The sequence below is a fragment of the Pistacia vera genome, unplaced genomic scaffold (assembly GCF_008641045.1).
Source record: "Pistacia vera cultivar Batoury unplaced genomic scaffold, PisVer_v2 Contig260, whole genome shotgun sequence".
Taxonomy (NCBI): domain Eukaryota; kingdom Viridiplantae; phylum Streptophyta; class Magnoliopsida; order Sapindales; family Anacardiaceae; genus Pistacia; species Pistacia vera.
Window position 1 is genome coordinate 391632 of NW_022196069.1, and position 13926 is coordinate 405557.

At 33.4% G+C, this 13926-nt stretch overlaps 1 protein-coding gene across 2 annotated transcripts; it reads left to right on the forward strand.

The window, feature by feature from the left end:
* The first annotated feature begins 1849 nt into the window (after positions 1-1849).
* LOC116132772 lies at positions 1850-5537 on the forward strand. Of its 2 annotated transcripts, XM_031418441.1 has the most exons (8): positions 1850-2258; positions 2529-2570; positions 3343-3425; positions 3530-3631; positions 3766-3980; positions 4654-4748; positions 4832-5111; positions 5199-5537. In XM_031418441.1, the coding sequence occupies exons 1-7, from the start codon at positions 2117-2119 to the stop codon at positions 5092-5094; spliced, it is 942 nt and encodes a 313-aa protein (XP_031274301.1). In that variant the 5' UTR covers positions 1850-2116; the 3' UTR covers positions 5095-5111; positions 5199-5537. The 2 variants fall into 2 exon arrangements, with proteins under 2 accessions (XP_031274301.1, XP_031274299.1); XM_031418439.1 differs by having other exon boundaries at positions 1856-2258; positions 4832-5535.
* The last annotated feature ends 8389 nt before the right edge of the window (positions 5538-13926 follow it).

The following is a 13926-nucleotide window of genomic DNA, read 5'->3' on the forward strand; positions in this document are numbered from 1 at the left end:
TTCGGTTTTTAAAACAGAGGTGTTCATTATAAAAGGTTTCAATTGTATTTTTGAAACTTGTTAGAGTTTCAATTGTATTTTTGAAATGAGCAAGTGTTCGTTATAAGAAGACCAAACACATAGGGATTTACTATAAAAAATCCATAAGTTTTAATAAATTTCAAAAGCATATTGGTTTTATTTATATTTTAACCAAAGTCTAATTTTTTTTTTTTTTTAATCTAAAAACATATGATAACTCATTCTTAAATAATTGCAGTTCTATCATCAAACAAATCAAAGAAGAAGACAGATTTTGAGTCAATCTACAAAACCCATATTCTCTTTTTAATTTTTTCGATCATNGTGAGAGTTACGATCGTATTTCTAAAATCAATCTCACTACGATCGTATTTCTAAAATCAATCTCACTACGAAAAAGGCTAAGCACGAACAAGTATTCATTATTGTTTTAAAACCCAGATCGGAGGGTAACCCGTTTTGTTGCTCGGATCATGGGTCAATCGGTCCAACTAACCGGTTGGATCGATGACGTTAGCGATACTTTTATTTTTAAAAATTATTATTAATCCCTCAAATTTTAATATATTACAAAAATTCTCCAAAAAAAAGTTTAAATTAATCCCTAAAATTTTTATTTATTTCAAAAATGCTCCCAAAAAATTATCAATTAATTCCTAAACTTTTGACATATCTCCAAAACACCTTTATAAAATTACAAATTAACCCTTATAATTTTGAAATATTATAAAACCCCCTAAGACCTGAACTGGACTGGAGAAGCTGCCAGGTCCCGGTCGGACCGGTCCAACCGACTGGTCTAGTTCGGTTTTTAAAACAGAGGTGTTCATTATAAAAGGTTTCAATTGTATTTTTGAAACTTGTTAGAGTTTCAATTGTATTTTTGAAATGAGCAAGTGTTCGTTATAAGAAGACCAAACACATAGGGATTTACTATAAAAAATCCATAAGTTTTAATAAATTTCAAAAGCATATTGGTTTTATTTATATTTTAACCAAAGTCTAATTTTTTTTTTTTTTTAATCTAAAAACATATGATAACTCATTCTTAAATAATTGCAGTTCTATCGTCAAAAAAATCAAAGAAGAAGACAGATTCTAAAGAGTCAATCTACAAAACCCATATTCTCTTTTTAATTTTTTCGATCATTTTCGTTCTTCATTTTATGGTTCACATGTGAAATAATGTTATACGGTATAAGAGGTAAAATTACCTCACCCGAAGAATATTACTCCATTCATGTTTATAATTTAAGAGATAAATACGGTACAGTACCATTACATTTTTACAAAAATGATAGAGTTATCGAAAGTTACACACCGAATTTGTACACTGAATGACGTGACAAAATCGTGACCGTTGATTAATATTACCTTATAATAAATAAACGGTCAGAATTTTGTCACGTCATTCGGTGTACAAATTCGGTACACACTCTTCGATAACCGTAACATTACTCTTTACAGTAATTTATTAACATTACCTCTGTGTGAACTTAGGTAACGTTACCGGTTACCATTACATAATTGGTATTCACGTTACTAAACTTAAACCTTATTAAAATTGGACCTCACGATCTCAAAATTAAAAAAATGAAAACAAAACTTTCAGTCAATTGCTTGACAAACCCTCTTCCTGCAGTGCTTCAACACATGGCTCCAATATTTGACCTCCCATGTGAGCACTTCAAATTTCTATAAAACCAAAAATAAAACAAAATTATTTGGACTTAAAAATGGGTTGTATTCTTACATAACACTGTAATATAATCCTAAAATTTTCGATTTTTTTTCTTACACGCGACATCTTTGTTTTCAGACATAAATCTCAATAATCAAAGTTTTGGTTTTGTCTTTTTCATTTATGCACAGTTAAAAAAAAAATCCCACCTTTAACTCAATCCCCTACAGTGAAACCACACTGTAACTGAGTTACCAAATCCATAAAAGCCCTCTTGACTCACCTGACAAGAGTGGCATATTCCAAACCCACTAAGCTTTCTTCTTTTGGTTATGTAAAAGCATGATTTCTTGATCCTTCATCATGAAGTTTCCAAGTTTAGAGCAAGAGGGTACTTGATTTTTTGATTAAAAAATGAGTGTTTCTTTGACTGTTATGACTTTTAATCTCCATGAAGATCAGCCTGAAGATAGTCCTAATTCTTGGCTCAAGAGAAGGGATTTGTGTATCAGTGTCATCACTAGTTACTCTCCTTTGATTATATGCACTCAACAAGGTCTTGCTTTTAACTTTATTCCCTCTTTTTGTTTTGTTTTGTTGTGTGTGGATCTTGATTTTCGTGAAATGGCTGATCTGGATTGCTTTTGATTTGTGTTTTGGAGGTGGGGTTTTGTTCTTTTGGGATATAGTTGAGTTTTGGGTGCATTTTTTTTTTTGTTTGTTCAAATGCTTGATCTGAGTGTATTTCAGTTGATGTTTTGAGTAGTGCTAGTGGTAGTTGAAGTTGTTTTATGTTATTCATTTGTCTCTTTCTGCTTGAGTTCAGGTGTTAAATCACAGTTGGATTATCTTCAGCAATGTTTAACAGGTAACTTTCTTTGATGATTTTAAGTGTAAATTTCTGAACTTTTAACTGATAGTTTTATAATTTGGCTGTTAATGTGATGGAGCATTCATTTTATTGGATTCATTTTTCAGTGCTATATATCCTTAGTAGCATATTATTCATAATAGACACAGACTGTGTGATGGATTATGATGCTAATTTGGTGCTCTGATACATACTGATTAAGTTGAGTGATGAACTGCGGGGACCAAACTCGCAAGGTGGACATTTAGAATAGATGAACTGATATTCCAGTTAGGAACAATGTGTTAGAACTGTTTGAGACTTTGGGTTATATATCTGTTTTCTCTTTGTGGTTCCAACAAAATGGGATATAAACTTAAAAGTCAACATGATTCGTTGCTTTATTTTTGAATTTTGCTGTATTCACTGTCTTTAAGGCCTAACCAAGTAGATATTGTGCAATTTTGGCTTCAGATAAATGTTCATCCATGACACGTCTACGTTGTTTAGAGTCTCTTTCATTAACGTTGGCTGAGACAAATATGTGTGGTTGCAATGATAATATCATTGAGACTAATATTATACTTTTTATAATTAAAAGTTCTGTTATTTTAGCTTTTATGATAAAATGGTCTCTTTGTTTGCAATATTATTGTAAATAATGTGCTTTTAGCATTGAAGCTTGAAGAAATCAAAAGCAACAATCTCGTGTATGTAATGTCCACCCACTCTGTCCTCATTTCAAAGTAAACCTGATAGGTTTATGTATTTTCTACTTATTTTTTGTTAGGTTATGAACAATTTGGAATATCAAGAAAAGGACCTGAAGATACTTCAGATGAACACTGCACCATCTTCTATGACAAAGAGAAGGTATCAGATCTTTTGTTGAGCTACTCTGGCCAAGCTTTATAGTTTTGCTTTATAAAGAATATCAGTGCAGGTCTGTTTTAACATCAGTTTCTTATAAAATGAAGGTAGAAATGCTTGAAGGTGGAACCTTTTGGCTGTCAGAGTCACCTTCTGTCCCTGGAAGCAAAGCTTGGGGTTCTGAAGTTCCATGTATTGCAACTTGGGCGATATCCTTCTTATTGTACTTCATCAACTTAAATTTTTTTTATTTACTGAGTTTTGTCTCTTCTAGTTATAGATTGTTACTGTTATATATTAGAGAAGTGTATTGTGTGATTTGTTTCTTTGACGTGATGCCCACACATTCCAATTGAAAGGAGTTGAACCACCTGGGTTTTCATTTCAAGTAGTGAATACAAAAATGGATGAGTTTAGTCCTCGTGCCCGTAGACGAAGTGCTTTACTCACATGGCAGCACATTGCCTCCCTACCTCCTAGCTTGCCAGTTATATACTGTGGAGGATTCAATACGCAAAAGGAATCAACTACAGGACGTTTTCTTCTCGGGAGATCAAGGTATTCTTTTTCACAGAATGACGCACCTATGTTTTTATCATAATGATTACTTTTTCCATGTTCGTTTTTGTGTCCTCATAGTATGAATTAAGCATCTGAATCAAAAAGGTTTTAAACTTCAGGAACTGTGGAAATAATTTCTTCCATCCTGTGGTTTTCTAGAATGATGGAGGATAAGTGACTAACATTTTCTCTCTTATTTTATATTCTTGAGGGTACCTTTAAGTGAAAGGACGGCCCATGCATGCCTCATTTGTCCAATAAAATGCGCTCTTCAATACAGACGTTTCATGGGAAATCACTGACGACAATAATACTACTTTCCCATTTCAGTGGAGTTGTATTAAAACACTCTGCAGAGGAAAATTAGTTTGGGCAAGAGTATGTATAGAGACATATGGTTATCAAAGTAGGATTTGTGACAGTTGATGCATGCTTTACTTGTTCTAAATGTGAAAAAAGAGCTCCACTAAGGTGAAGAACTTTACTTTGCTTCTTGTCAAAGCAGAATGGAATACGGCAATTTGGTGCCTTTTCCCTTTCTATAGTGTAATACTGAATTTAAACATAGTTTCCCAAATTAAAAATTTGGGGAGAAGTATACCTATTTAGTCTTCTTCCTGATAGGATGCTGATTGGATTGCTGCTGGCTTCTCTCTATCCATGCCTGCAGAGAACATGGTGTAGTGGGAGACATGCGGGATGCTTGGCCTAGTGCTCGGGTACGAAAAAATGTTTCCCTTATACGAACATACCATGGATTCAAAGGTACCAATCTTGCAACTTTTGTGTTGCCTTTATTAGCATCATATAACCAATCAAGTCAGCAATTTATTTTTTCATGATGTTAGGTAACAAACAAGGGGCTCTTGAATTCCTCAAACTGATTTTCCGAGCACTTTGCCTCTGCTGGGACCGCCAAACTCAGGATCTACACATTGATTGGATACTTTTCAGAGGTAGATCTTTGATTCCTGTTTTATGTGAAGTGGTGAGTGATAACATTGATGGATATTATCCGTCCTCACACTATCCCATATTTACTGAATTTATGCTTCCTCGTACTGTGAGAATGATTGAACCACCACCAAATACAACTCAAGAGGAAACTTAAAAATTCCATGTTTCAAGGTTTACTCACACCCCCCTTTTTTCACCATTGAACACAAAGCAAAAATGCTCATTGTTACCTTGTTGACACACAAATTCTGTGGTCAGAATGCACAATTACCTGTCAAGGAGTTTTCTCTCCATGGCGCGATAGGAATGGGGAATTGTAAGCCAGTGATATGGCATAGCTTGTGAAGTATATTTCGATTTTGGTGTACCTAAAGTTTGCGATCTATCTACTTCTCCGAAAGGGCTATCTAGGATGGGGGATTATTCATTTGCTGTGAAAGTGTTCTTGCTAGTGTTTCAAGAATTGTTTCTGGGAATGCCTTCATTTTTTTTATCTACCATGATGATTAGTAGCTCAAATATTATAAATTTTGAGCTTTATGAATAATAGCTGTCTTTTTCCTTCCTCAAATTTCCCTGTTGGCATGAATTGAAAGTTCTCTTAAAGTTGCATTGTTATTATTCTCAGTTCATGCATAAATCAGCAATAACCAAAAGAAGGAAAGTAGGACTAATTGAGCATGTGCCAAAAACTTTCCCAGAAATCCGACGCCGGTGACACTATACTTAGGGTTTGGTAGGGAGGTATTTTTTTTTTTTTTTTTTTTTTTTTTTTTTTTCTTCAGTGGTTTTAGGAGGTTTTTAATTAGACTAGTTTTGAGGTGTTCTAAAACCATTATTTGTCATATTTTTATGCACTGGTTTTGATTTGCTCAAAAAAACCCTAGAATTAGTGTAGTGTATTTTTGAGGGGTTTATAAAACCCCAAAATCAGGGTGTTTTGGTTGGTTTTAAAATTTTATTTCACAAATATCTTATCCAATACAAAACTATCCCAATTAAATATAAAATAATCTTAAACAATCATAAAAAAATAATAATTAAAATCTCATTTCTAGATGCTTTTTTGGAGAATTGAAGTTACAATTTTTCAATCATTCAGATGTCACAAAGAATGATAAAGAGGGATAATGAGACTTTATTACATTTTAAGTTATAAAATACTAATAGGTAGATATCAAATAAAGAGCACTTTTCTTGTAATTAAAAAACAAAACTCTCGAGTACTGGTTGAAGTTGGAGTATTTTTATAGGTATATATATATAAATTTATCATTTTAAAAAACTGTCAGAACAACTGGAAAATAAACTCTCAAGCACAGGTTAGGTGTTTTGAAAACTGTTATTAAAAACTCTTTAAAACTGTTGTGGTGGTTTACTCTTAAAACCGTTATGGTGATTTACCCTTATAACAGTTATCATGAAACTCCCCAGTGGAATGAAATAAGTATCCCGACTTTATATTTCAAGTAATGTAGTAGTCTATTTATTAATACAACGATAATAATGTAAGGATGTGGTACCTAATGTGATTCTGCCAATTCAACTGTCACATCACTTGAGATACAAAGTTGGGAATTAGTGTCACCTGTCGAGTGAGTGATTACCAAATGTTGTGCACTAGTGTCTCATTCTAGACTATGTCTATAATCCTCGGTAAACAGTGATGCATTTTTGGCTCTTGCTCTTTTGAACGAGTGATTCTGTAGTTATAATGTTGATAATTAATTAGTAATTAGAGTTGGTTAGTATGTGATTAATCAAAGTTTTAGGCTTATAATAACATAATCAAACCGACATGATCACCTCTCAAGAAAGTGTAGATGATTGCTTAAGGCTTAAAATAACACTAAACCCTTCACAAAGTCACCTATAATCAACTCTAAATCAATTAAAAAATATGTACTCCAATCTCAATTATAATTATTAGACACAATCTTGTAGCTTAAACAAAAGACTTGACTTCAAAGAATCAATATTTTAAAACATTTTTCAATTGATGATATATCTCTCTAGTTGGTTGTTGACATGGATGTAGCAAAGGGTCCACTCTTAGCTTTCAACTAGACTTTGTTAGGAGGTCTCTCTCAACCTCATTCTCACTTGTCACATTTTGCCTTGTATTTGTTGGGTAGGTGTTTTTAAATCAAACCCCAATTAGAAGAAACACCTTTGCTTGCTTTGTTTTATTTTGTTTTCATTTTCTTGGTACAACGATGCATGTATATGAGAAATATTATATTATTAGATGGGTCTTCATGACAATCGAATTGGATTATGCTACAATACAATGTTATATCAGTACATGAACGTAAAATTTATAGACATATATCGTGAAACTTATAGACCAAAAATGTAAAACTTGTAAAATACACTTATACGGTACAATGATGTATGCATATGGGAAACATTATGNTCTCAAGCACAGGTTAGGTGTTTTGAAAACTGTTATTAAAAACTCTTTAAAACTGTTGTGGTGGTTTACTCTTAAAACCGTTATGGTGATTTACCCTTATAACAGTTATCATGAAACTCCCCAGTGGAATGAAATAAGTATCCCGACTTTATATTTCAAGTAATGTAGTAGTCTATTTATTAATACAACGATAATAATGTAAGGATGTGGTACCTAATGTGATTCTGCCAATTCAACTGTCACATCACTTGAGATACAAAGTTGGGAATTAGTGTCACCTGTCGAGTGAGTGATTACCAAATGTTGTGCACTAGTGTCTCATTCTAGACTATGTCTATAATCCTCGGTAAACAGTGATGCATTTTTGGCTCTTGCTCTTTTGAACGAGTGATTCTGTAGTTATAATGTTGATAATTAATTAGTAATTAGAGTTGGTTAGTATGTGATTAATCAAAGTTTTAGGCTTATAATAACATAATCAAACCGACATGATCACCTCTCAAGAAAGTGTAGATGATTGCTTAAGGCTTAAAATAACACTAAACCCTTCACAAAGTCACCTATAATCAACTCTAAATCAATTAAAAAATATGTACTCCAATCTCAATTATAATTATTAGACACAATCTTCTAGCTTAAACAAAAGACTTGACTTCAAAGAATCAATATTTTAAAACATTTTTCAATTGATGATATATCTCTCTAGTTGGTTGTTGACATGGATGTAGCAAAGGGTCCACTCTTAGCTTTCAACTAGACTTTGTTAGGAGGTCTCTCTCAACCTCATTCTCACTTGTCACATTTTGCCTTGTATTTGTTGGGTGGGTGTTTTTAAATCAAACCCCAATTAGAAGAAACACCTTTGCTTGCTTTGTTTTATTTTGTTTTCATTTTCTTGGTACAACGATGCATGTATATGAGAAATATTATATTATTAGATGGGTCTTCATGACAATCGAATTGGATTATGCTACAGTACAGTGTTATATCAGTACATGAACGTAAAATTTATAGACATATATCGTGAAACTTATAAACCAAAAATGTAAAACTTGTAAAATACACTTATACGGTACAATGATGTATGCATATGAGAAACATTATATTATTATATGAGTCTTAATAACAGTCGAATCTGATTATGCGATAGTACAGTGCTATATCAATACATGAATGTAAAATTTATAAACTTATATTGTGAAACTTGTAAACAAAAAATGTAAAACTTGTAAAATACACTTATACAGTACAATGATGTATGCATATGGGAAACATTATATTATTTCATGAGTCTTAATGATAGTTGAATAGGATCATGCTATAGTACAGTGCTATATCAGCATATAAACGTAAAATTTATAAACATATATGTTGGGAACTTGTAAACAAAAAATGTACAACTTGAAAAATACAATTATACAATGCTATATATATATAACTCTTGAAAGAGGTAGTAATTAATGTGAAAAGTGATTTTAGGTGTAGTGATTGGGATATAAGAATTTATTTCTTAAAAGGAGTAAGGCATTGAATTGTTATTCTTGTTATATAGTAAATGATACTAGTAAAATTTGAGATTCTCTAACCAAAATATAGTTTATAATTAATGTATACAACTAACTTAATTACTTAAATGGGTATTCTTTCCTTTGAACTTAATATGGCATTTAAAATATTTCTTAAAATTCTCATCCCAACATTATATTTTCTTATATGGCATTCATACATAAACCATAAATTGATAATGATACAAGTGTCGTATATGATAATAAATCATATTAATTCCAATGTTTTAAAACCCAACCCGGGGTGAAACCTGGTAAAGTTGTTGGGTCTCGGGTTGACTGGTTTAACAGGTTTGATCGACGGTCAAACCGGTTGACAAAAACTTCTAAAATTCAGCAAATACACTCCTAAAATTCGTTAAGTCCCTATAAGTTTGAAATTTAGCAAACACACCCCAAATGCAAATCAGCCGGCGACTGGTTCAGGGCGGCGACACCCCAGATGCAACCCTAATTGTCCATTGAGTCAATTCCTCTTAAAATATACCAAAGATCTGGCCGAAATAGGTTTGATTTCGGTCAAATCTCACCGACGCAAGCGTCAGCATTCTAGGCCAGCTCTCATCGACGCCGGCGTCGACAACCCTCCCCATCACCTAGAAATTACTCCCCTCTTCCTCTCGACCTAAACTCACCTTACCCCACCCCCGTTAGCCTTGCCAATCGCCGGCAAAAATTGGTTGTTGCTGCTGCCAGTTTTGTTCAATTTTCGGTTATTTTACTCACCGAAAATCAACTCTGTCACCACCATTACATTCATCGACACTTTTTCTTCAAAAGCCCCAACATCCCGATAGTCAATTGTTCATTGATCATCCTCTCAAATCCTAGGATTTTTGGTGAATAGGAAAAATATAAACCCGACCAGTTAAAGCTTTCGAGTTCCAGTTAAACTGTTCGGGCCAAGCCGGGTTTTAAAACATTGATTAATTCTAATTAATTGTGTCATACTGCAATAATGGAACATACTTTATATATTACAAATTTTGCACATATTTAAAACAACATTAAAGTGTATCATCAATTGCAATATGAAACTTTTATAACATCAACAATTAAACCCAAAAGTTTATGTCAGAATAAATGGTACCATAAATAGTACATCAAAAGTTCAAGTTTCACATTCATAAATTTCATGTCAAATAAGAATATAATTTTTTTTTCCTACTCTAGACTAAAACCCATTTTAATACTTAATAAAATGAGAACTAATAACATCAATATAAAAAACAAAATCGAATTCTAATATAAAACTAATATTGAACATATAAATTTTTTAGCGTGTATCGTAAGATGAACTCCTAAAATTATTTTAATAAGAATGTATGTATGTAATCACATATTATATTAATAATATTAGAAAACCCACATTAAAAAACCTTAAAAACAATATGTTAACATCTATAATTTATCGTTTCAAAACTTCAAACTATAAAAATAGTGATAAAAAACAATCTCCAAAATAAAATCATTATAATTTTTCTTAATAAACTATATCAATACAATCATAATTTTTTTTTGTACGAAACTATATCAATACGACCGTATATGAGTAATCACCTATTATATTAATAATATTAACAAACTCACGTATAGAAAAAACCTTAAAAACTTTATGTTAACACCTATAACTTACCGTTTTAAAACTTCAAACTATAAAAATCGTGATAAAAAACAATCTTCAAAACAAACATGGCCTCGTCTCCGATGAATCATTGCACACTGAGAAAGTCTAAAGATAAATGGGGGAGAAATGCAAAAGGAAGAAGAAGCCAACTTTGGGGGTTGTCTGGTTTTCTGTTTATGAATAAAATTGCCAAGGCTTTGTCATTTTTCAGGCTTGTGAAGTAATATTACTAATTTGGTTGTGAAGGTGAACTGAATTTTTAGCACTTTCTTGCTTTTTACGATCAACCAGTCTTTTCCACGTGCTTTATTAATTTTACCTTTGGGAAATTCTCATAATCAACGGAATTTTGTGAACTTCTCAAAGCAAAATATGATGGATGAACTCCAAAGAGAAGAAAAAAAAAAAAAAAAACAAAAAATGAGGATAAATAAATCTCATAATCAGGATAAGTTTTGGGTTTGTAAGTAAACTTGTGTTGTGGTGTTTTTGTAGCAATAACACTACGGACACCGAATTTTTGCACCGAATTTTTGTATCGGTCGACGTGGAACGCGTCTCCAATTTCTTACATTTTTTTCTAGTGTACAGCCGTCCATCAAATTTGGACGGGCGTTCACTCACATGGATGCTTGTCCCATCAAATATGGACCGGCGTCCATATGCAAGGGATGGCGTCCATATATATGGACGGCCGTCCCTATTAAAATAAATAAAAAAATTGTAAAAGTTTAGGGACGGCCGCCTATCCATTATGGACGGCCGTCTATAATTTTGGACGCCCGTCCACAAAAATGGACAGGCGTCCATATACGAGGGACGGTCGTCCATATTTTTGTGGACGGGCATCCCAAATTAATGGACGGCCGTCCATATAATATGGACGCCCGTCCCTATTAAAATAAATAAAAAAAATGTAAAAGCTTAGGGACGGATCCATCCATTATGGACGGTCGTCCATTAATTTTGGACGGGCGTCCACAAAATAGACGCCTGTCCTTCACCAAATATGAAAAAAAAAAAATTTCCATAGGGACGCCTGGTCCACCAATTGTGGACGGCCGTCCCTTAATTTTGGACGGACGTCCGTATTTTGGACGCCCGTCCAAAATTAATTCTTAAAAAAAATATTTTTTAAAAACTGGACGTCGTCCCAATGTGGACGGCTGTCCATTTTGTAAAGGACAGCCGTCCAACCCGTATGGACGGCCGTCCATAATGTTATTAAAAATTTTTTTTAAAATTTTTTTTCGCATTTTAGGTTAAAACATTGGGGGAAGTTTCAAAATTTTTTAACACCCAGGCAGCCATTACCGTCTTCTTCGTCTTCCATCTGCGTTTCTGTCTTCGCGGTGTTTCTTTGGACTCTCTGCGTCTTCTTCGTCTTTTGTAATTAAGCACTTTCTTTCAATTTTTTTTTGAAATTTTTGTTTTGGTTGGATGAATGTGTTGAATGGAGTTGAGTTGATGAGATAAAATCCAGTCAATTTGGTGGGAATGGTTTGTGTGATTAGAATAGAAGGGTTCTATCATTGATAAAGATAAATGGAGTTTATTTCAAAAAAATGGTTTCTGTAAACTACCATGAATGAAAAATGGGTTTAGGCTATGTTAAATTGATTTTAGGCACAATTTAGACACATTTGATTCGAAAACAAGGATAAGAATACACGATATGGAAACAACCATAGACTTCCAGTATCCGTGTTCAATGTTGTGATTTCTCATTTCCTTTCTATTCTGAGTTGGAATTCAAAGCCTAAAATCCTCCCTGGCTCTAAGCAACTTACAGTAGCAACTTCAGAATTCTCAATACTAAACATCTTCAATGTCATCAAATCCTCCTTCAGGGTTAACCAATTTTAGACTTAGACTTTACTACTTAAACAAACCATCTTGAAAACAATCAGGTATAATTCATGCACGCATTCTTCCTTAAATTAATAACCAGAAACACTTGCAACTTGTCTCTAAGTTGCTCAAACCAGAGTTGACAGGGCCTTGGTTAAAATATCTCCGGTTTGAAACTCTGAAGAACGTGTTGAATAACAAGTTCTTATAAGTAACTGATCCCTAACATAATAAGCATCAATCTTAATATGGTTTGTTCTAACATGAAAAACTAGATTAGAAGCAAAACATCCATCACTTGTATTATTATACCAGATTATAGGCAAACCAATAAAAGTTAAAACCAATTCAGAGAACAAACTTAAATCCAGCAGCCTTAGTAGCAATTTCAGCCAATGCTCCATATTCATCTTTAGTTTAAGGAAGTGCTAGCAATTTTTGTTTCCGGAGCCACTAGATTTGATTAGAGCCTAAAAACAAGCAGTAATCACAGACCTGTGACCATGCAAACTGTTGGCCGTTCAAGAGCTTTTGGAGTGTAACAAGGCTTGGCATCAATCATCTGCTCTTTCCAATAAACCGAGCATATTTGTTGACAATAGATGAATAAGAGAAGAAGTCCTAAGAACTTCAATCCCCAAAAATAGTCCTGTTCAAGAGACCGTACTTATTTCAACAATTTAACTAAAAACAGAACCAGAGCTTCATCTAGAGTCTAGATCCTAAACCATTGAATGTCGGATTTTCCTCAAGAAAAAATTGGTGATTGTATTAGGTTTGTGCAAGGGAAATACCAATAGCTGCATCAGATGCCTCAAAAGAATCCTACTTATGAAACCGAAGCCACGGGAATTCCCAGTATCAGGTCTATGTCAAACTGCTCTCATTTGATGCCAGAGAGATTAGCTACTATCGTCAGCTTTTGTTTCGCTTTTTTGCTTTTTGATTAGTCCATCCATTAAATTATGTAGGTCGATTTGTTTATAAGGATACCCTTTTGTTTTGTTTCCTAAAAATGCGCATTGCATCCCCTGAATTGGCTATGTGTCCTTGGCAGATTATGATGACAGATTTTTTAATGTATATAGGTTTTAGAAGAAGCAGAAAATGGTGAGGGCAAAAAATATAACCGTTCCTCAGGAAGGCACATCCTCTGCACTTCAATTCGAGACTGGCGACATAAAAAACATACGAGGACGTGTCAAAAAGGTATTGCTTGGAAGAAGTTTGGATTTAGGACTTCTAACAAGTTTAGGTTTAGGTGATGAAATCAATGGTTGGTAATCATTGAAATGGGACCGTTTAGTCAGTTAAGATATGATGGATATAGGCATTTGATATATGAGGTTTTGGTAGTTTGGAAGTTTTAGAGACAGACACTGATGAGTTTCAGGCGTATACATGTTCTTTAAATTAAAGAATCAGAAACTGTATGACACCCCAAGATTTAGCAACCTGGATAGGATTTGATTGTGAAGGTTTGGAAAATGTACCTAGAAACTGGGATTCCAAACAGCTTGGATTGAT